Source organism: Oryx dammah, unplaced genomic scaffold (genome assembly GCF_014754425.2).
Source record: "Oryx dammah isolate SB20612 unplaced genomic scaffold, SCBI_Odam_1.1 HiC_scaffold_25, whole genome shotgun sequence".
Lineage (NCBI taxonomy): Eukaryota > Metazoa > Chordata > Mammalia > Artiodactyla > Bovidae > Oryx > Oryx dammah.
Window position 1 is genome coordinate 27,849,461 of NW_024070209.1, and position 21,941 is coordinate 27,871,401.

The 21,941-nt window shown below is 42.8% G+C and overlaps 1 protein-coding gene across 2 annotated transcripts in view; it reads left to right on the forward strand.

The window, feature by feature from the left end:
• The window catches only part of PRKCE (protein kinase C epsilon), a 543,507-nt gene that overhangs the window by 358,125 nt on the left and 163,441 nt on the right, over window positions 1–21,941 (forward strand). For both annotated transcript variants that reach the window (XM_040224743.1, XM_040224744.1), the window contains exons 8-11: window positions 4,391–4,533; window positions 8,141–8,237; window positions 10,875–11,074; window positions 13,629–13,802. In XM_040224743.1, the coding sequence (XP_040080677.1) occupies window positions 4,391–4,533; window positions 8,141–8,237; window positions 10,875–11,074; window positions 13,629–13,802 (614 nt within the window). The remainder of the gene's footprint in view (window positions 1–4,390; window positions 4,534–8,140; window positions 8,238–10,874; window positions 11,075–13,628; window positions 13,803–21,941) is intronic.

The window sequence follows — 21,941 nt, forward strand, 5'->3', positions numbered from 1 at the left end:
TGTGTGTGTGTGTGTGTGTGTGTGTGTGTGTGTGTGTGTGTGTGTGTTAAAATAGACTTTAGCTTTTGGAGTAGTTTTAGGTTCAGAGCAAACTTGAGGAGCAAGTACAAAGATTGCTGGCATACTCTCCTACCCCCGCCCACAGACAGCCTTCCTCACTATCAGTATCCACACCAGAGTGATACAATTGTTAAATCAATGAACTTGCGTTGACGCATCATTATCCCTCCGTTTACATTAGGGATCACTCTTTGTACTGGACATCCTGTGGGTTTGGACAAATGTACACCATGCTGTATCCATCCTTATAGTATTTATACACAGTGGTTTCACTGTCCTGAAAATCCTCTGTGCTTTGGCTATTTATTCTTCCCTGCCTCCCCTGCAGCCACTGACAATCCCTGATCCTTTTACAACTCCACAGTTGTGCCTTTCTGTCATGGAGGAGGACGTCATGTAGTAAGAGCTATATGCCACGTATAGTTTTTTTTTCAGGTTGGCTTCTTTCACTTAGTAATATGCAACTAAGGTTCTTTTATGTCTTTTCGTGGTTTAATAGCTAATGTATTTTTAGTAGTGACAAATATTCAGTTATATGCGTATACCACAGTTTAGCTGTTCAGCTACTGAAGGACATCTTAGTTGCTCTGAAGTTTTCATAATTATGAATAAAGTTGTTGTACACATCCATGTGCTGGTTTTTGTGCAGACCTACATTTTCAACTCATTTGAGTAAATACCAGGAGTGTGATTTTAATGTCTTATTGGAGAATTGTTCCCTTGTTGTGCCCTTTGATATCTCTGATAACTTTCCTTGCTCTGGAGTCTACTCTGTCAGAAATTAATGTAGCTATTCCTGCTTTCTCCATACATTAATTTTAATCTATATGTATCTTACATATTTAAAGTGTGTTTATTCTAGATAATATGTACTGGGTTTTCTGATTTGATCCCCCCTGACAATCTCTGTCTTCTACTCAATGTATTTAGACCATTGACATTTAACGTGGTTTTCAATATATTTGGATTAATAACATCTTTTTTGTTATTGTTTTCCATTTGATGCCCTTGCTCTTTGTTTCTATTTTTGTCTTTCACATTTTTCCACCTTTTGTGGTTTTAATTGAACAATTTATAAGATTCCATTTTTTCTCTTAGCATATCCATTCTTCTGTTGTTTTTTAAAAGTTATTTTCATGGTTGCCCTAGAGTTTGCAATATACGTTTACAACTAATCCAAGTCCCCTTTGAAATAATGCTCTAATACTTCGCAGATGGTGCAAGTACCGCATCTGTGCTAAGTCGCTTTAGTCGTGTCCAACTCTCTGCAACCCCGTGGACTGTAGGCGTCAGGTTCCTCTGTCCATGGGGTTCTGCAGGTAAGACTAGTGGAGTGGGCTGCCATTTCCTCCTCCAGGGGAGCTACCTGACCCGGGGATCGAAGCAGCATCTCTCACGTCTCCTGCATTCTTGACTACTAGTGCCACCTGGGAAGCCCCAGGTGCAAGTATTAATACCTTATAACAACAAAGGAATTCTTATTCTTCTGCCCTACTCCTCCTCATTGTTGTCATTCATTTCACTTATACATGAGCATACATTTTCTCTACATATCATATATATGAGCATGATAATTGAAAACATCGTTGCCATTGTTATCTTGGAAAATTATCTGTTAGATCAAGTAAGAATTTAAAAAATAAAAGTTTGTATTTTACCATCACTTATTCCTTCTCTGATGCCCTTCCTTTCTTCGTGTAGATCTGAGTTTCTGAATCAGTCATTTTCCTTCTTTCTGAAGAGCTTCTTTTAACACTTCTTGCAAGGCAGGTCTATTGGCAATAAAGTTCCTCAATTTTCATTTGTCTGAGGAAGTCGTGATTTCTCCTTCACTTCTGAAGGGTAATTTCACAGGGTGCAGAATTCTGCGTCTTTCCCCCTCCCAATACAGTGAGTGCCCTACGTGTGAACCTTGAGGGTGCTGACTTTCAGAAGTGTGAAGGTGTGTGCACATGACCAGCCATGTAAGGCAGTCACATGCCTGGCATGCACTCACTGTCACATGTGTGCTTCCTCTGTGAGTGTGGTGCTTTTGTGTGCTGTGTAGAGTACAGCACACAGTAACTTTATGTCAAGCCCAGGATGTCTAGGAGCAAGTGTAAAAGCAGTGTTGATGTGACTGTCACTGCTAAGAATCACCAGCTGTTGTACTTCACTATTATATTTTTCAAGGTACTATTGCACTACAAGAGTACAAGGTACTGTACTGTAAGATTAAAAATCTTTTCTTTATTTTTATATTTGTTTTTTATAAGCAAATATTATAAATCTATTACAGTACAGTGTTACATAGCCAGTTGTGTTAGTTGAGTACCTAGGCTAACTTTATTGGACTTAATTGGATTTATGAACATGCTTTTGGAACAGAGCTAGTTCATATGAAGGGGACTTATTGTACTTTAAATATTTCATTCTGCTCTCTTCTTGCTTATGTGGTTTCTGAGAAGTCAGATGTAATGCTTGTCTTTGCTTCCCTTTGGGTAAGGTGTTATTTCCTTCTGACTTCTTTCAAGATTATTTTTCTTTATGTTTGATTTTCTGCAGCTTGTATGTGATATGCCTAGATGTAGCTTGATACTGGTTTTGTTCTTTTTCATTTATCCTGTTCTTTCTTGTCATTTGTTGGTGTTCTCTAAGCTTCCTGGGTCTGTAGTTTGGTATCTGAATTTAATTTGAGGGCATTCTCAGTCATTTTTACTTCAAATATTTTTCTGTTCATTTTTCCCTTTTTTTTTTCCTCCTGCTAGTATTCCCATACACATGTTACACCTTTTGCAACTGTTCTGTATTTCTTAGATATTCTATATTTTTTCCAGTATTTCTCCTTTTGTTTTTCTGTTTTAAAAATTTCTATTGACACATACCCTTAGCATATTAATCATAGTTGTTTTAAATTCCTGGCCTGGTTATTCCAGCAACCCTGCCATATCTGAATCTGGTTCTGTTTCTTGCCCTGTCTCTTCAAACTGGTTTAACTTTCAATATGCCTCATATTTGTGTGTATGAGAGGGGGATAGTCAGACATGACATGTCAAGTAACAGGAACAGCAGTAATAGGCCTTTAGTAACATGGTGCTAAGGTGTTGGGGGAGCAGAAGCATTCTGTAGTCCTGAGATTAGATCTCAGTGTTTCTGTGAACCTGTTTCTCTGAACTATGAGCTGTATACATGTTTCTCAGGGTTTCCCCCACCTTATATAGGACAAGATAGCTAACACAAGTTGGAGTTGGGTATTTTCCTTCCCCTAGGTTGCTTAGGATCTGATAAAGCTACAGTAGTTTAATCTCTGATGAAATAGCTTCTTCTAAGAGCCAGCATTGTTAAGAACAGGGAGCTCTGCCGTATTTCAAAATTCCTTCCCTCTCTCCCTGTGATCAGCGTGTGGGATTTCTTTCTCCAGTATTCCCTGTGAGAACATGGTCAAACAACTAGAGGTAAAACTCACAAAAGTGGGGGGCCCTAGGACGGGGTCAGCCTAGAGTCTTTGACAGGCCGTCCACTCTGGGACCCCAGCGGCTCAGCATCTAGTGCAGGCTTCCCTACTCTGTGCTGCTTTTCCTCTGGGTTGCTGCTTGGGAGTTTCTGTTCCACTAAGTTAAGATTCATATCTGTCTCTCCCACAGGGCAGCAGTTTGCCCTGTGATGTTACTTCTCTGTTAAATCTTAAGAAGACTTGTTGATTTTCTAGTTTGTTCAGCTTTTTACTCATTAGGACAGAGCAACAACTTCCAAGCTCCTCACATACTGGACTGGAGACCAAAACAGTTTATGTTTTCACCTTGGGTGTCCTGCACCAAGATCAGCTTACATGATGCAGATGAAGCAAAAGACAAAATTCAAGCATGGCCTTTGTTCCTTCGAATCCAGATTTTGGCTTTGAAGGGGACCTTGGAGGTCACCTTACTCAGGCTCCTCATTTTTAGAGATGAGCTTCTTTGGAGGCTGTCTACTGTGAGTGTTCCTCTTGGAAACATTCCCACGTTACAGCAGAGTAATACAGTGCACTGTATACCACGGACCCGTTGGGGTTCAGCATCCAAATGAACTTTCTTCAGAGAAACCAATTAAATTCTATGGTCAGTGTTCTGCTCCCTGAAAGGAAATTTCAGTGTGATGTTTATTCATCCATAACCTGATTATCTCCATGAGGTGGTTGATTTTAGATCTGTGTGAGGGGATGATGGGTGATTTTTTTATTTTTCTTTTTTTGTCTTCCTGCATTTTCCAAATTCTAACAAATGAACGTGTGTTCCTTTTACAATCAGAGCACAATAAGGTAACATTTTAGGCCATGACCCTTTGGAAGCCTCTCCTCCGTGTCTCCTTACAGTCTGCAAGATGAACGTTCACCGGCGCTGTGAGACCAACGTGGCTCCCAACTGTGGCGTGGATGCCAGGGGTATCGCTAAAGTGTTGGCTGACCTGGGTGTTACTCCAGACAAGATCACCAATAGTGGCCAGAGGAGGAAAAAGGTAAGTGGTTCTTGGTGATGTTTCTGGAGCTCTATATGAGCCAGCATCTCCATGCTGACTTCCTGAGAGTCCCTTGGAGTATAGTTCTGAGACTGCTGCGTTGAGACGCTGGACTTGAAACAACATGTGCTTAAAGAAAACAAAGAAGGAAGAGTCATGCAGGTAACACAGAAGTCTCCTTCGATTCCAGAGGTGAGGAAAAGCCAAGCGAGTCTCAAGTGTTGTGTTTCCTAGGGGTACATCATCACTTTCGAGGTGAGGATTCTGGAATTCCCTCCAGAAAATATTCAATTCTAGACAGGAAAGTAGCCTTATCTGCCTCCAAAACTGGCATGAAAGCAATGTTCACATTTGAACTTTGCCTCTGGTATCACTATAATGAGGATAAATGGATGAAGAGCTAGAAACACATTCTTTTCTAGGGAGCAAGCCAAGAAAATTTGTGATAGTGCTGGCACTTGGCTGCCCGAGGAATATTGTTAATGTCCCACGACATAAAACATCTGGGCTTGTCTTTGGTGACCAAAGCCCTATCTCTATCTGTGTGACATTCCGAATGTCAGTAGGAAAAGATCCATTTGCTATAATGTTATTTTGGTGAATCAGGCCCCACAGATGTAAACAGAGCTAAAGATATCTCTAGCATTTTGTTTGAAGGCTTGTCCTAGCCTTGGCTCCTAGCCTAAAAAATGTAAGAGGGCTCTGAAAGAGTAAGTTAGTGAAAAAATGGGAACCATGTTAACTGGGCAAGAAATCCTGGTAGGGTGGTATGGGCAAGTGGCTCTCATTGCCCAGTGTGTGTATATATATATTTTTTACTAAAAAACAAGCCTGACTCTGGGTGCCTCGACAGTATTAGCTCCTAAATGTTGTCCCTAAATTTTCCCTTGAAATATTTTCTGAAGGGCTTTGTGTTTCCCTTCTTGTTCTAGAAGCTGCCCATACCTTTCCCCTGCTGCCTCTCAGAGGAGGCTTTTCCCTTGAATGGGAAGGTTTGGGTTGTTTCCATCTTCTTAAGCATTTTCTTCTTTACTTTTCCAATAAACAAAGCTATTTTGTAAGGTTTAGAGGAAAAAATACCCTCTCCTCCTGACTAACGTGAGATTTTGTGCTTCTGGTGGCCCTTCTCAGCTCTTGACAGTCCCACTGGTGGAAGCAGGACTTCAGTTATTGACCCAGGACACTGAAGCTACAAGCAGAATGTCAGCACCCCTAATGCTGAGGCCCCACCAAGAAGGCGGGTTAGACAAACACCCTGTGATGGCAATGCTGAACACACGCGTGCACGGCTCCACAGAGTCCTGTTCAGCAGACATGAGTTTGTTCCTTGCCTGAAGTAAGCTGGCTTTAGAAAAGGTAGAGGAACCAGAGATCAAATTGCCAACATCCGCTGGATCATTGAAAAAGCAAGAGACTTTCAGAAAAACATCTATTTCTGTTTGATTGACTATGCCAAAGCCTTTGACTGTGTTGATCACAATAAACTGTGGGAAATTCTGAAAGAGATGGAATATCAGACCACCTGACCTGCCTCTTGAGAAACCTGTATGCAGATCAGGAAGCAACAGTTAGAACTGGACATGGGGCAACAGACTGGTTCCAAATAGGAAAAGGAGTGCATCAAGGCTGTATATTGTCACCCTGCTTATTTAACGTATATGCAGAGTATATCATAAGAAACACCTGGGCTGGAGGAAGCACAAGCTGGAATCAAGATTGCCGGGGGAAATATCAATAACCTCAGATATGCAGATGACACCACCCTTATGACAGAAAGCAAAGAAGAACTAAAGAGCCTCTTGATGAAAGTGAAAAAGGAGAGTGAAAAAGTTGGCTTAAAGCTCAACATTCAGAAAACTAAGATCATGGCATCCAGTCCCATCACTTCATGGCAAACAGATGGGAAAACAATGGAAACAGTGTCAGACTTTATTTTGGGGGGCTCCAAAATCGCTGCAGATGGTGATTGCAGCAATGAAATTAAAAGACGCTTACTCCTTGGAAGGAAAGTTATGACCAACCTAGACAGCATATTAAAAAGCAGAGACATTACTTTGTCAACAAAGGTCCATCTAGTCAAGGCTATGGTTTTTCCACTAGTCATGTATGGATGTGAGAGTTGGACTGTAAAGAAAGCTGAGCGCCGAAGAATTGATGCTTTTGAACTGTGCTATTGGAGAAGACCCTTGAGAGTCCCTTGGACAACAAGGAGATCCAACCAGTCCATCCTAAAGGAGATCAGTCCTGGGTGTTCATTGGAAGGACTGATGTTGAAGCTGAAACTCCAATACTCTGGCCACCTGATGCGAAGAGCTGACTCATGTGAAAAGACCCTGATGCTGGGAAAGATTGGGGGCAGGAGGAGAAGGGGACGATAGAAGATGAGATGGTTGGATGGCATCATCAACTCAATGGACATGGGTTTGTGTGGACTCCAGGAGTTGGTGATGGACAGGGAGGCCTGGTGTGCTGCAGTTCGTGAGGTTGCCAGGAGCTGGACACGCCTGAGTGACTGAACTGGGAAGTAAACTGAGTTGGAATCTTTACTGTCATGGAACATTTCAGAGAAAACTCAATACCTGCCCCCTCCCCTGTATTTATATGGCCTGTAATGAGAGTAACCAGGCATTGTCTGTCTGTCTTGGATTTGGGAGATCCTGGTGCTAAGAAGCCAACATGGAGAAAATAAGGAAGGAGCAGAGTCAGAGACTAAGAGACTTCAGTCCTGACAGTTTTATTGCTGTGTTGCTTTTGATGCAAAAGGTGGAAAAAGTCAAGCAAACCAAGTAGTACCTTGAGTTAGTACAAGAGGATGGGAGACAAGTGCCCTTGGCCAGAAGCTGAGGGAGCTTCTACGTGGGAGCATCAGACTTTCTGGAGCCTGAGTTACCTTCATAGTGCCCCTTGCAAGCAGCTGATCATCCAGAAATGACGTGTGTGCACAGTGGGTAGGTCAAGAGTAAAGGGGAACAGACGTGCTTGTGATCTCTTGAGTGCAAACTTCTGCCTTTAATCGGAACTTAGTATGAATATACCAGCATCTATGCCAAGAAATAGACTTCATGGAGGATATCCTGCTAGAAATTTCCTGATTGCTGACAAATATCAATACATCTGAAAATGCTGATTGAGCTTCTGTTATGTGTATCACTCTGTGCAATCTCCAGGGGCAATACAAATACTAGATAGGCTCTTAACCTTCAGAGAACCTACAGTCTACCTGAGTAGAGATCCCAAATTAAATAAAGCTGAACAAGGTAGGGAATAAATATCAAGCAGCTGTCAGGTTTGCTCTGGATGAGATAACTGTCATTGCTTGGGTAGGCAAGAGAAGTTTCATGAAAGGGGTAAGGTTGAGCTTTGCTTAGAAAGGTCAGTTGTATTTGGGTAGAATAAAAATTAAACAAGCTGACATCACTTGTTTTCTTTCCTTTAACTGACAAAGGAAACCTTAAGTCTCTGCTTTTGGATGATCAATTCAGCAAGAGCTACTGTGCACCAGCGACTGCTACAGCCCCTGGCATTGTATCTCGATGCTTTTGACTTTAGGGAAACTCCCCATCTCCTTTCTAACTCTTTTCTCCCCTCGTTCTCTGCCTCTCTCTAGCTCATTGCTGGTGCTGAGTCCCCGCAGCCTGCTTCTGGAAGCTCACCATCTGAGGAAGATCGATCCAAGTCGGCCCCCACCTCTCCCTGTGACCAAGGTGAGACCCTCAGATTTGCTTCTTTACCTCTGAGCTCTGTCCTTGGAAGGGCCAAGGAGTCCAAGGCTCGAGAGTGTGGCACTGAATGGCTCTGCCACCCTGACATCATTCCCAGGCAGGGTAAAAGTGAGAAAGATGGGGAGCTGCTGTTCTTTCTTTTCTCTCGCCTATCTTCCAGCTTCCACATGCAGGAGAGGCAGAGAGCACAGACCTTCTCTCACCACACTGCCCAGCTCTGCTCCCAGCCCCCTCAGCACCACTCAGTTGAGTTGAATCTGACTTCCTTCCTCCCTGAACTTCACCATCATACCCAAAAGTTGCGATAAGGGCAGGAGTCTGAAGATGGGTGGGTGGGGATAGGAAGGTGAAGCTGGCAAAGCCTGTGAGAAGCCAGCTCCGCACCTGACTCCCCTCTAGTGCTCAGCTTAGGATGTCTCCTTCTCCATCAGAATATGCTGGAAATTATCAAAGGTGTCTGAATTCTGCAAGTATCCAAGGATGCCAAGACTGAGGAGGGATATATACACTTTAGAACTTCCCCTCTGGTAACCAGAACCAGATCTCACTGGGAAGGGATGTTTGCATCTGCGGAACAGGGATAATCATTAACAAGTCAGAACAATAGTGCCTTGATGTTCTATAGCCCCTTTTGTCTTCCTTATCCTCATTCTACACTCAAGCCAACTCTCTGTCTATGCTCCCTTACTGTCCCCAGGTTACAGGGTGAGAAGTGTAAGGCAGAGAGTTAAAAAGTTTTGCCCAAAGGTCAGGAACTAAGTCAGTGGTAAGGGTGAGACATCACCCCTTATGGCCTAGGGACCCCATTCTCAGAAGCCTTGCCATGGAACCCTCTGTGGAGGTCATCACTGCAACCCAGCCCTTCTTCCCCAGAAGTAAATAAAACAACTGCAGGGGGTATGCCAGTCCTGAGGTCACAAAATAATTGATCTGAGTCCCTCTTCATGCTTCTCTGATTAACTTTCTGCACCTTTATACTCTGCTTCCTTTCAAAAGAGGTTTGAGCCCTTCATAAATAATCCAGTGGTTCCCCGGGGCCTCCAAACAAGCAGATGCTGTCCCTGTCCAATGTGGGCATTTTCAGGTTTTGGTTTTTTAAGACTGAGAGCTCCTTTGAGAGCTTCAAGGGGACAGAGTCATATGTAAAGAAACCCCAGGCAAGCGTGAGGCAACTAGGTTTGTAGGCCTGGTTCCTGCCCAGCCTGCTGTCCAGCCTCGGCAGGACACCATGCCCCTCAGGACCTCTCTTTGTCCCCCGTCCATGAAGGTACAGTATTTCCCAGCCATATTGTGAGGACAATTAGATGTGAAAACCTTCTTAGCAAGACAGTGCTTTATTGCCGAACTGAAATAAGGCACAATTCCTCTTCTCTCTGTTGTAAGAACACATTGAAAGATACTTTCTTCAAGTTTTAATATCCCCAGCATCCAAGTTCTGTCTTCCAAAATTCACTTAATAACTTGCTTGCAAGTTATGAGCAGAAGCTCTATGCTGAGAGCAAAAGTTATACTTAGTTAAGAGTAAGTGACAGAAAACTGCGGCGCTGGCACGGGCATGTCTGTAGACTTGGAAGCAGTCCTCACCTCTCCTCTGCACTCTGTCCCAGCACATCTCAGAGAAGTCAAGCCTGCAGACCATGGAACCTTCATAGGCCTCAGTCCTTCTGTAAAGGAGCCGAAGCTGTCTTTATGTCAAGCAGCAGCTGATCACTCCTGCTTGATTCTGATTCCCAAAGGTTAATAGTTTGTGTTTCCCTCCTGTGATGCCAGTTATTCACAAGCATCTTTTAAAATTGGATTATGCTCGAGATACCAACTTCTACACAAAGGAGCGTATGTCTTGGTGAATGTATAGCTAACAACAAAGTTTTCTCAAATAGAGAAGGTCAAAGGGTCCCCCAGCATTATCATCCCCAGGTTAATTCAGGTCACATACTCTGCAGCAGCATAAGCTGTGTCATAGTTATGAAACTGCTGAGGAATTCCTGCCCCATCTGAGATAAATTTGCAACATGTCACTCTTGGGACATAATTCTTTTGTTAACGATAAGCCCACTGCTCATTTGGTTAAATAACCTTATGGAAGATGGGTATTTAGAATAAACCCAGCAATAAAGCCAAGTAAAGTCCCTTAGAAGGTAAAGGCTTCTTAGTCCCAGTTATTGAAATAATTACCTCACCAATAATTATTGTGACAGTGGTTTTCCATTAGTCATTGTTTCAGTTTTCAAAGGAAACTTGAAGGATCCCTATTGCCTTTGGGAGGCCAGGATCCCTGCACTACACGCAGAACAATGCGACAGGCTACCAGCTGAAGGGGGCTTTCAGAGAGGTGGCCCCGCCCCAGAACAAGAGGCAGATCTGAAGGAGAGCATTGGCGGGGACCGTGTTGTTCTCTTTGTGTTCCTAGGCCTTGCTGTACATTAATTAGGTGCCAGTGAAAGTGTGCAGAGCAAATGAAGGAACGTATAGGCATGCGTCGCTGCGCCTGTTGCTGTGAAGAACCAGAGGGAGGATTGAGAGTTATGGTGCAGGGGGGAACATTTTGAATATCAGATCCTAACAGGAAGGGCTTGTGAGGTGCGCACTAATGCAATATCTTGTCACCCTTGGTCCTAGAAATAAAAGAACTTGAAAACAACATCCGGAAGGCCTTGTCATTTGACAATCGAGGGGAGGAGCACAGGGCGGCATCATCCACCGATGGTCAGCTGGCAAGCCTGGGTGAAAATGGTGAAGTCCGGCAAGGCCAGGCCAAGCGCTTGGGCCTGGATGAGTTCAACTTCATCAAGGTGTTGGGCAAAGGCAGCTTCGGCAAGGTCTGTGGCACGCAAGGGCAGAACTGCTGGTCTGATCCAAAATGTGATGAACATTTCAGCCTGGTCTGGTTATGTTTTCCTTCCTGGTTGAGTGAAAATGGCCTGAGGCCAAGGAGACAGGAACCAGGGTTGTGCTGCTCACAGGCTGCAGGACTACAGGACAGTCATTCCACCTCTCTGGGATTCAGTTTTTCTCATTTGTCAAACAGGAACAGGAACCAAGTGAGAGAGCAGGCGAGAAAGCACTCTGAGCAGTTTGAATTGCTTTATGTGTGCTTGGCCTCCCATTATCAATAATAGTCATGAGAGCTTTCTTCCTTTCAGAGATCCATCTGAAATTCTGTTTTCTTAATTCATTACAAAAATTTTGGAAGTTAATTCTAGCATCTCTGCCCTGAGTGAACTTGAGGCTCAAAGGAAATCTTAGAGTGTATTACTTTGTAAATTAAATGTTATTTTAAGTGACTTTTCTGGCACTAAGTGTCTTTTTTATCCTCTGCCTGTGGCGAGAGAATGAGCACAGTCATCTCAGGTCTTTGATCAGGGGCCACTGCCCCCGGAGCCCTTCTCCTCTCCTGCTGCCCTGAGCCCAACACAGTGATATGGGGCATGGATGCAGAGAGTGCCCACTAAAGCCTTCATGGTGACCAGCCAGCATTCTGAAGTTGGGATGAGATCGACAAAATAACCCCAGTTTATTTTAGAAGATGGAAGAGCAGGGAACCTAGGAAACTGGTTAACATTTCAGCTCAGACCCCTGCTTATTCCCTGCTTATCACAAAGCCATGCCTAGGATCAATGGAAGTCACCTTTCTAGGACCTCCTAGCAAGGTGGCCATGCTCTGCAGCCAGGTGCCTGGCTCTGGGAACTCCCAGGGATCTCGTGCCCTCATGCATCCTGGACTTTTGCAGGCTAAGCTATAGACCTGCTCCACTTCTCCCCAAAGGTAGTGGCTTTCTGGAGCCCCCAGAGGATAAGACCTGGTTCCCAGCCATCTTACCTGCCACATTTCATCCTGAGACTATGGGTGGCATTGACTTAATAGCAAAAGTCACTGGTGGGATTGACTCTAATGGCAAAGGCTGAAGCAATCAAATTCTTCAGAGACTGGTTATGTAAGAAGCAGACCCCAGTCCTCTGATGAGGCATTACTCTGAATGTAAGCAGGACCTGGTTTAATTCTGAGCAAGATTCAAGGGGAAAGAAGCAGGTTCAGAGGCTCCAGGTTTCCACAGGATGTAAGCAGGATGCGAACCTCGATGACTTGGGAGCATTTGGGTTGCTTCTTCAGAAAAATTGCTGCCAAAGTTTGAGCCAGTTTTAAAGACTTTTGTATTGTATGTGGGTGACAAACGTCTTCAGGGTACCATCCTGAATGCCCTCATTAAGCTTCTGAGTTACTGCTCTTTAGCTCTGATGACTGAAATACTGTATTTACGAGTTATTTAATGGGAGAGAATCTTGTCACATCTGTAGGGAAATGAGTGCAAAAATACCAAATGATAGGAAAACTTTAAGAAAATAGAGCTGTTAATTCACTGTCTGGAGAAGGAATCACATTCCCAGCTTTAAAGCTGTAGAAGAAATCATAAAGGTAAACAAGGACAGATTCAACTACAAAAAATAGAGGACCTTGTTCAATAGAAAAAATAGCAGAAAATCATATGGCAGGCTTAGAAAAACCTTCGCAGAAATTAAAGTGGTAGTAACTTTATATACCAAGCTCATAAGGATTCCTAAAGAATATAGTGGTATAAAACAGTAGATAACTGGACAAAGGACAATAATTCACACAAAAAGAAATATAGTTAGAAAACAAAGATTTTTAGTTTCATTACAAGTTAAAACAGCATTGAGGAAACATTTCACACTCATTACATAAGCAAAGCTTTTTATGTGAAAGCACCGACATTAGTGAATGTACATGAAACTAAAGCACTTCTACGTTACTAGTGGCAGATTATACAGTATATCCTTTTTGAAAGTCAGGAAATGAACACATTTAACTCTATAATTCACTTTGAAGATTTTCTATCTTAAGGCTATGATCTCAAAGAAAGAAAAGTTATATGTGTAAAGCACCTGAAGCAATTTATTTATATAATACTTAATAATTGGATGAAACTAGTTTGAAGTACATGATTAAATAAACTGTTACACTTGAACTGAGTATCAGCAACCATGATATGATGGAGACTATATAGAGCAATGCTTATGAAATAATGTTCAGTTAAAAAATCTATGCTATATTTGCTGTACTCATTGCAAGTATGACAAATTATATGAACATATGAAATAATTATTAATATGTTCATATAATTTGTTTAACAAATGTACATTGAACTTTTCTTTGCCTGGACAGAGTGCTAGAGATTAAAAGCAAACAAATTATAGTAGCTGTATCGGGATGGATAGTCTTTACATTTTAAATACTACAATACTATTTAAAATTAAAGATAAAATGAGTTAGTTTTTAAAGCACTTGGTATTGACTTAGGTTTCTTTTAATCTCCTATATATATAGACTTATGGGGTGGTTTTGGGTAATTACAGGTCATGTTGGCGGAGCTCAAAGGCAAAGATGAAGTCTATGCCGTGAAGGTCCTAAAGAAGGATGTCATCCTTCAGGATGATGATGTAGACTGCACGATGACAGAGAAGCGGATTTTGGCTCTGGCTCGAAAACATCCGTACCTAACCCAGCTCTATTGCTGCTTCCAGACCAAGGTATGCTTAAGAGGGAGCTGGGGGACGCCATCTGAGGGTTGTGCTGGAGGATGCTATAGTATTTTGACTGTCAGATAAAATTTTAAAAACCAATCACAGATCCCCTACATTCTTTTCTCAAAGACCTTGTAAAATGGAAGGGATTTTACCCTTGAAAAGATCAGGGAATCTTTGAACAGCATTCTCTTTTTTAAGAGTAAGGGATTTTCCACTCAAGGCTGTACTTGTGAAGCAATGAGAGGGTGATAGAAGTCTTTATGAATGTAGCTGGACAAAGAAAGTCAAATGAATAACCCTGGTGTTTGCTCCTTGGAGAAAACAGCAGGCATGGTTTATCCTTGCTCTGCTCCTAACTTTTTGTCTTTTGGCAAATCACTTAAATTTGTTGTTGCCCTCACATCAAATGAAAATAGAATAAAGGCCACCTGAACTATGTCTAATCTGTGTACCATCGTGTGAGGTAAAGGGTGTGAACAAGTACTAAAAATGCCATATGGGGAATTCTCTGGTGGTCCAGTGGTTAGGACTTGGCTCTTTCACCACCATGGCCAGGGGTTCAATCCCTGGTCAGGGAATTAAGATCCTGCAAGCCACGTGGCACGGTCAAAAAAAAAAAAAAAAAATCCATCATGAATCACAAATTTAAGGTAGCATTTTAAAATTACCATGCAGGTGCCTAGAGACCAGAAGGTGGCAGTAAAGAAATGAAAATAATCTGTAAGCACATTATGGAGTCAGTCATGAGGTCAGCTTTCCTCTTTTCTCCACCTGAGAATAATTCTGAATTAATGAGAAACTTATCCTGTATTTCTTTATCTTCCATGGTGCCTATCAAGGGCCTCACACATAGTAGCTGGTTACTCTCAGAGATGGAGGGGTGGGAGATTTTTTTTAAATTCTCTCCTCTACTCTTCTTTTTGCACCAATGTGAAAATCAGATTTCAGACAAGTCTTTGACCCACAGACACTTGGTATTGGCAGTCGAGCTACCATGTCATCTCTGGGACTTCCAGTTTAGTGGGGACTGCTCTGATACCATGTTGTGTTACCCCATCTTCCCCTACCCATAGCAGCTGCGCCTATCTCTTACTATCTGAGCTCGTTTCCTAGCAGGGCTCCACACTAGCTTGCTTTCTTTGGACACATTGCCAAGAGGTCCAACATCCCAAGAGAGGTCCAGTCCAGCTGTAGGGACCTTGTGTAGGGACCTGTACGTGGTAGACCCAGGGAGCCTCAGCGGAGGCTCTGCTTCCTTGCAGTGTTGGTGAATGAGGAGTGGGATTGATGTCTTTAGGGTCAGCAGTTTTCTTCTCTGTGCATTTAGAATATCAAGGCTAGGGTCCTCATTATGTGATTGCTCTTGAAGCAGAAAATGGTATCTAATGATACCATGGGTTTCCTTTGTGGCAGAACAGTGACCAAATGACATGGAAATTGGTGTCTGAGTGGCCAGAGGGTAAGGTTGGGGAGAGAATGGGGCTTTCCTCCATAGTTCAGAGATTTTTCCTAGGCCAATGTCAGATGGCCACAGTTACAGGAGCAATTCCCAGACCATGTGACCATGGCACATCTCACTTAACATGACAGATAGTGTGTTCGTCTAATTTTTCTAAAGCAAATCATAGTTTAATCTTTCCAAAGGACCTTAGCTTACTAGTGAAAAAAATCTTAGGAGAAATCATTGAATAACCTCCCAGCTTAATGGTTAGAAAATGTGGCTTCTCCTATGGCAACCAGTAATCATGATTTTAAAGAATAACTGATGTTCACCTGACTCTGAGGTAGGTTCTGCGTGTGGAGTTATCGGCAAAAAGGAAGGTGATTCTCCAGTGGAGGACTTTACTCAAGAAGGCATGAGGGGGTTATACTACCTTCCACAGCAAACAGCCTTCAGTAGTTACATTCTGGGTGGAGGTGTTCAGGCCAGGAGAACTCAGAGGAGGGGGTGATCCTTAGACTCCAGAGGTGAGGAAGGAGTTGGATCCAGGCCCTGCAGTGGGGAGGGTGGGAGCAGGACTTGGGTGGGAATGGAACTGACTTCAGTGGCCATAGTACAGCGCAGCTTTAGTTTTGCTTTTCCCGAAAAGAAAGGATGGTATTTCTGAGCCTTCGTAAACTTGTTTTTGACTAAGTCTCTAACACATGATTAAGGAACACAAGACCTGTTTACAATCCTATTAAGATTTCTTTCATTCTTGCTTAATTATGACACAGAGAGCAGAAATGGTGTTAAGTCGGGTTTAATTATTTTTAGGTGAGCCTTTATTGTTTGGTATGTAGAAGAAACAGCCCCTACAAAAGCATTCCTTTGAGAAGCTCCTGAGAGACTGCACATGGCTTCAGGCCATGCACTACAGAGATTGCCTGAAAGGACTTGGAAGTGCGTAGGGTCCCGGGTCTGGTATGGTGACCAATGGCAATGATTGTGTAAATCCTCTGGCGCCAGTTGTGACGTCAGGTCTGGTTACCACAGCCCACTAAATGACCAAGTTACAGGTAAAGACTGTTGTGGCCTTTTCTGTGCCAAGCCCACCTGTCCTTGACTCCTGGGCTCTGATCATTCTCCATGGCATCTAGAAGGAAAAAGGCAAATGAAATGGCTCCAGTGCTTGTGAGAAAAGGCAGAAGGCCCTCAAATTAAGCCAGTAACTTCAGTTTCAATCAAATTCAATCAATTCACACCAGTGTGTTTGACTGGAATTCTCCCTATGCTCTTCGGGATGCTAGAATCACCTGAAACAGCTGGAAGAATCTGTAAAACTGTATTTAATTGTGTAGCAAACATATAGTATGAAAAGGAGGTAAAAAGACTTTCTACTCCAGTTGAGAGAGAGTAGCCTCATTTCTCTCAGGCCCTCCCTCTTACAACTAAAAGAAAGAAAATCCCTGGGCATAATTCTTACTTTATAAGGGCATTATGCACTTCAAGATTGGCATCAGTTCAGTCGCTCAGTCCTGTCCGACTCTTTGCAACCCCATGGACTGCAGCATGCCAGGCTTCCCTGGCCATCACCAACTCCTGAAGCCCGCTCAAACTCATGTCCATTGAGTCAGTGATGTCGTCCAACCATCTTATCCTCTGTCATCCCCTACTCCTCCTGCCTTCAGTCTTGCCTAGCATCAGGGTCTTTTCAAATGAGTCAGTTCTTCACATCAGGTGGCCAAAGTATTGGAGCTTCAGCTTCAGCATCAGTCCTTCCAATGAATATTCAGGACTGATTTCCTTTAGAATTGACTGGTTTGATTTCATTGCTGTCCAAGGGGCTCTCCAGGGTCTTCTCTAACACTACTGTTCAAAAGTATCAATTCTTCAGTGCTCAGCTTTCTTTATGGTCCAACTCTTACATTCATACATGACTAATGGAAAAACCATAGCTTTGAGTAGATGGACCTTTGTCAGCAAAGTAATGTCTCTGCTTTTTAGTATGCTGTCTAGGTTTGCCATAGCTTTTCTTCCAAGGAGCATGCGTCTTTTAATTTCATAGCTGCAGTCGCCATCTGCAGAGATTTTGGAGCCCAAGAAAATAAAATCTGTCACTGTTTCCATTGTTTCCCCATCTATTTCCTGTGAAGTGATGGGACCGGATGCCATGATCTTCGTTTTCTGAATGTTGAGTTTAAGCCAGCTTTTTCACTGTTTCACTTTCATTAAGAGGTTCTTTAGTTCCTCTTCGCTTTCTGTCATAAGGGTGGTGTCATATGCATATCTGAGGTTATTGATATTTCTCCCGGCAATCTTGATTCCAGCTTGTGCTTCATCCAGTCTGGCATTTCACATGATGTACTCTGCATATAAGTTAAATAAGCAGGGTGACAATATTCAGCCTTGACGTACTCCTTTTCCTATTTGGAACCAGTCTGTTGTTCCATGTCCAGTTCTAACTGTTGCTTCCTGACCTGCATATAGGTTTCTCAAGAGGCAGGTTAGGTGGTCTGGCATTCCCATCTCTTTCAGAATTTTCCACAGTTGATTGTGATCTACACAGTCAAAGTCTTTGGCATAGTCAATAAAGCAGAAGTAGATGTTTTTCTGGAAGTCTCTTGCTTTTTCGATGATCCAACAGATGTTGGCAATTTGATTTCTGGTTCCTCTGCCTTTTCTAAAACCAGCTTGAACATCTGGAAGTTCTTGGTTCATGTATTGTTGAAACCTCGCTCGGAGAATTTTGAACATTACTTTGCTAGCATGTGAGATGAGTGCAATTGTGCAGTAGTTTGAGCATTTTTTGGCATTTCCTTTCTTTGGGATCAGAATGAAAACTGACCTTTTCCAGTCTGGTGGCCACTGCTGAGTTTTCCAAATTTGCTGGCATAGTGAGTGCAGCACTTTCACAGCATCATCTTTCAGGATTTGAAATAGCTCAGCTGGAATTCCATCACCTCCACTAGCTTTGTTCGTAGTGATACTTCCTAAAGCCACTTGACTTCAGACTCCAGGACGTCTGGCTCTAGGTGAGTGATCACAGCATCCTCATTATCTGGGTCATTAAGATCTTTTTTGTATCGTTCTTCTGTGTATTCTTACCATACCTTCTTATATCTTCTGCTCCTATTAAGTCCATACTTTTCCTGTCCTTTATTGTGCCCATTTTGCATGAAATGTTCTCTTGGTATCTCTAATTTTCTTGAAGAGATCTCTGGTCTTTCCCACTGTATTGTTTTCCTCTGTCTCTTTGCATTGACCACTGAGGAAGGCTTTCTTATCTCTCATTGTTGTTCTTTGGAATTCTGCTTTGAAGTGGGTATATCTTCCCTTTTCTCCTTTGCCTTTAGCTTCTCTTCTGTTCTCAGCTATTTGTAAGGCCTTCTCACAAAGCCATTTTGCCTTTTTGCATTTCTTTGACATAGCCATAAAGAATTATAAGCATCGTACTAGCTGTTGATATGGATGAGAAACTAAAATTTTCATATTCTAAACTTATTTTTAATGGCTGATACTAGATTAACAGCACATTTAATATTTTCATACACACAATAATTTCTTGCTTAAAAAAACATATGGCTTCCCTGGTGGCTCAGTCAATAAAGAATCTGCCTGCAACGCAGGAGACCTGGGTTCAATCCCTGAGTTGGGAAGATCCCCTGGAGGGGGGCATAGCAACCCACTGCAGTAAAGCCTATAATTAATTCAGTGAATATACAAGTATTTATTGGGTATCTGTTGTATGCTAGACATTACTGAGGCTATACAACTCAAAACATACTAACTCTGAGTGCATAAAGATTGCTGTTTAGTGGGGAGATAGATAAGCAGCAAGTGATACTCTACAGCACAGTAACTCTTCCAGTGGAGCTCTGTAGGTGATTCATCTGAAGCTCTGCCAAAGGCTATTGGGAAGGCTTCCTAGAAGAGGTGGCACCTAACTTGGACCTTTAAGCAGGGGTAGCATTTGTAAAGAGGATGATGGAAAAGAGATGCTTATGAAGACTAGAACTGATCTCCTACTCTCATTTTCGTTGTGATTGTTCCAGCACTGGAACTCCTACCTCAGTGTGTCTCCTGCTTTTCCCAAGGAAATGTTGATGGCTTAACAACTGCAGTGAAGGAGAGGAAGAAAGGGAGGATGTTGGGGAAATGAAGAGGGAGGTTCCTGCATCTGCAGAATCAGATGTTCATTGGTAGAGGAGGGAAGGTAATACTGGGAGCCTGCTTCTTTGGGCTCGAAAAGTTATGGGCTACTTAATGTCAGGGCTTAGGAGGAGGCATGATTTCAGGAATTGCTTCTTCCGCCTTCCCTCATCCATGGAAGGCTGAGGATGGGAGAGCCACTGAGGGGTAGGCTTGTTTTTGCTTTTGTTTTTCTGGTTATTAGAAAGAAAATTCTCAGGCATTTTGAGCTGCTGAATATGATCTCCCTTGTGAAATCATCCCTTCCAACAAAACCTGACTTGAGTAAATTTGTCATGATTTTTTTCTCATTCAAAATAAGAGTCTGTACGTAATTGTCCCCATCCCTGATCCTTTGGCATTTCCTGCCAGGCCTGGGAAGAAGACTCATGGAGGGCTTGGTCAGTGTGAGTTGCTAAGAAGGAAACAGAGAGTGAACTAAAGAATCTCCCTCATCCAACCTCTCACTGCCCTGGGGGAAATGCAGGATGGAAAAATCCTTAAAAAGCAACCGGAGATATTTTTCAAATGAGTTTTAATAAGCTGTGTGAGCAGGGGGTGAAAACTGCTGGGAAAGGAGTGTTGATGATGCAGGGGGAAAATTGTGGTTTCAAGGAACTCGGATGTCTCTTATGACTGTCAATTCTGAAGAGCGGCAAACACAAAAGCAAAAAGCAGAGTAAGAATTAGGCCACTGGTAGACTTTCTTTTTGAAGAGGCGACTATGTCAAATTAAATCTAAAAGAGCTGAAAATGAAGTATGGGTCTCTTTTGTACTAGAGCTTGCCTTCCCGGGCAGTGTGGTATCGGAGTGCATGAAGAGGCTTTGATAGGATTGACAAGTGTCTGGCAAGAGTATGTTGAGAGGTTCATTACTGTGAGACGGTCTGTGGGTCAGGCAGACACCTGGGAATCAATATATTTGCCAATAAAAGAGATAGCCTCCATAGTTTCTAACAGATTTCTGTGAAATGAGGTCTATGGTAGAGGGTACAGACTTAGCGTTGGCAGAGTCCATTGCCAAAGTGATGAGACTCCAGCAAACTCTCTTTACTTCTGAAGACCATCCTGTCCTAGAACAAGCTGGTCAATGGAGCCGTGGCTTTTAATCAGCCAACCAAACATCTTCAGTGAGGGCCTGCAGTGTACACATCACTATGGGACCTTACAAGACTTTGTGATAGGTCTTCTGTCAGAGTAGTGGGGTTATAGTTGCTGTTCACTTGAAGCCTGTGGAGGGCTGGTGGGGACTGAGATGGAGGAGGTGGTGGGGAGGAAGGAGAGAGGAGAGAAAGAATGAGTGTGTGTGTGTGTGATGGGGAGGGATGTGTCTATGTGCAAGCAGACCAGGGGTGCCCACCCCAGGTAGGGAGAGATCACAGTTTTCATAAGCAAGGCTTCACAGAGGTAACATAATAGTATACATTCTGCATGATGAAAGAAAAGGCTGTAGAGTTCCTTATGGCTCATGTACCTCCTGGGGCAGAGAGATACCTGTGTGTGTGTATGTGTGAATGTAATGTAACATACAGGTAATCCAAGATGCCGCTGCCTCGGGCAACTTCCTTGTTCCAAGGAAACTTTGCATTGCATTTAAATGGGACAGTCACTTTTGCCTTCATTTCATTTAGCTCAGCCATCCTACACATTTGTGATGACATCTCTGTGAGATAAGTGAGGTCATTTCCTTCTATGGATAAGAAAACTGAGGCCCAGATAAGTCTCGCAAGTCTGTATTGGAACCCAGCTTGGCATCAAGGTGTCCTGTTGACCCTTGTTGTTACTCTGTCTCCGTCACCTCCCTGCTATCCAAGTTCCCTACCTCACATATCCTCACCTCCGAACCCCCTCCCCAGTCCCCATATGCTGTTACACACATGAGAAAGGGTCTCAGAGTGACAGCTCTGTTTTACCTAGATTCAGTGAGATTGGAATTAAAAAAAAAACAAATGCCCCTTAAACTGGTGAGAGTAGCTGAATCTTGCAGCCTGTTTCTGGAAGCATTTCTGTTTTCTGAAACTGTGAGAGAGAGGAGAGGAGGAATGGGGGATGGGTGCAGGGAATATATACAGAATGGGCTGGAGCAGGATGCGGTCCTCACACCTACCCATTCAGTCACTGTTTATTGAGCATCTACTAGGTACCCTGTGTATCATGCCGTGGGCATCATGGGGCACCTTGCCACCTGCCCAGAGATTTAGTAGTAAATTCGTTGCTTTGTTCTCCTGCAAAAACCATTGGCCTTAGCCTTTAAACAATAACAGTAAGGTATTTCTCTGGCGGTATATGACAAAGAATATTTGTTAATTGTAGAAATTATGATAAATTTATAGAAGAACAGAAAGAATTGTTCTAATGACTACTAACATTTTGGTGTATATATTTCCAGTTTAAAAGTACATGTCTGTTTATACATATATTTTTAAAATTGAAATCATATTTTCAATTGTCTCACCAAATGGTATTTTGAAGCTATTTCTGTTGTCACTAAATATTCTTTAACCAAATGATTTCTAAAGTTCACAGTATCT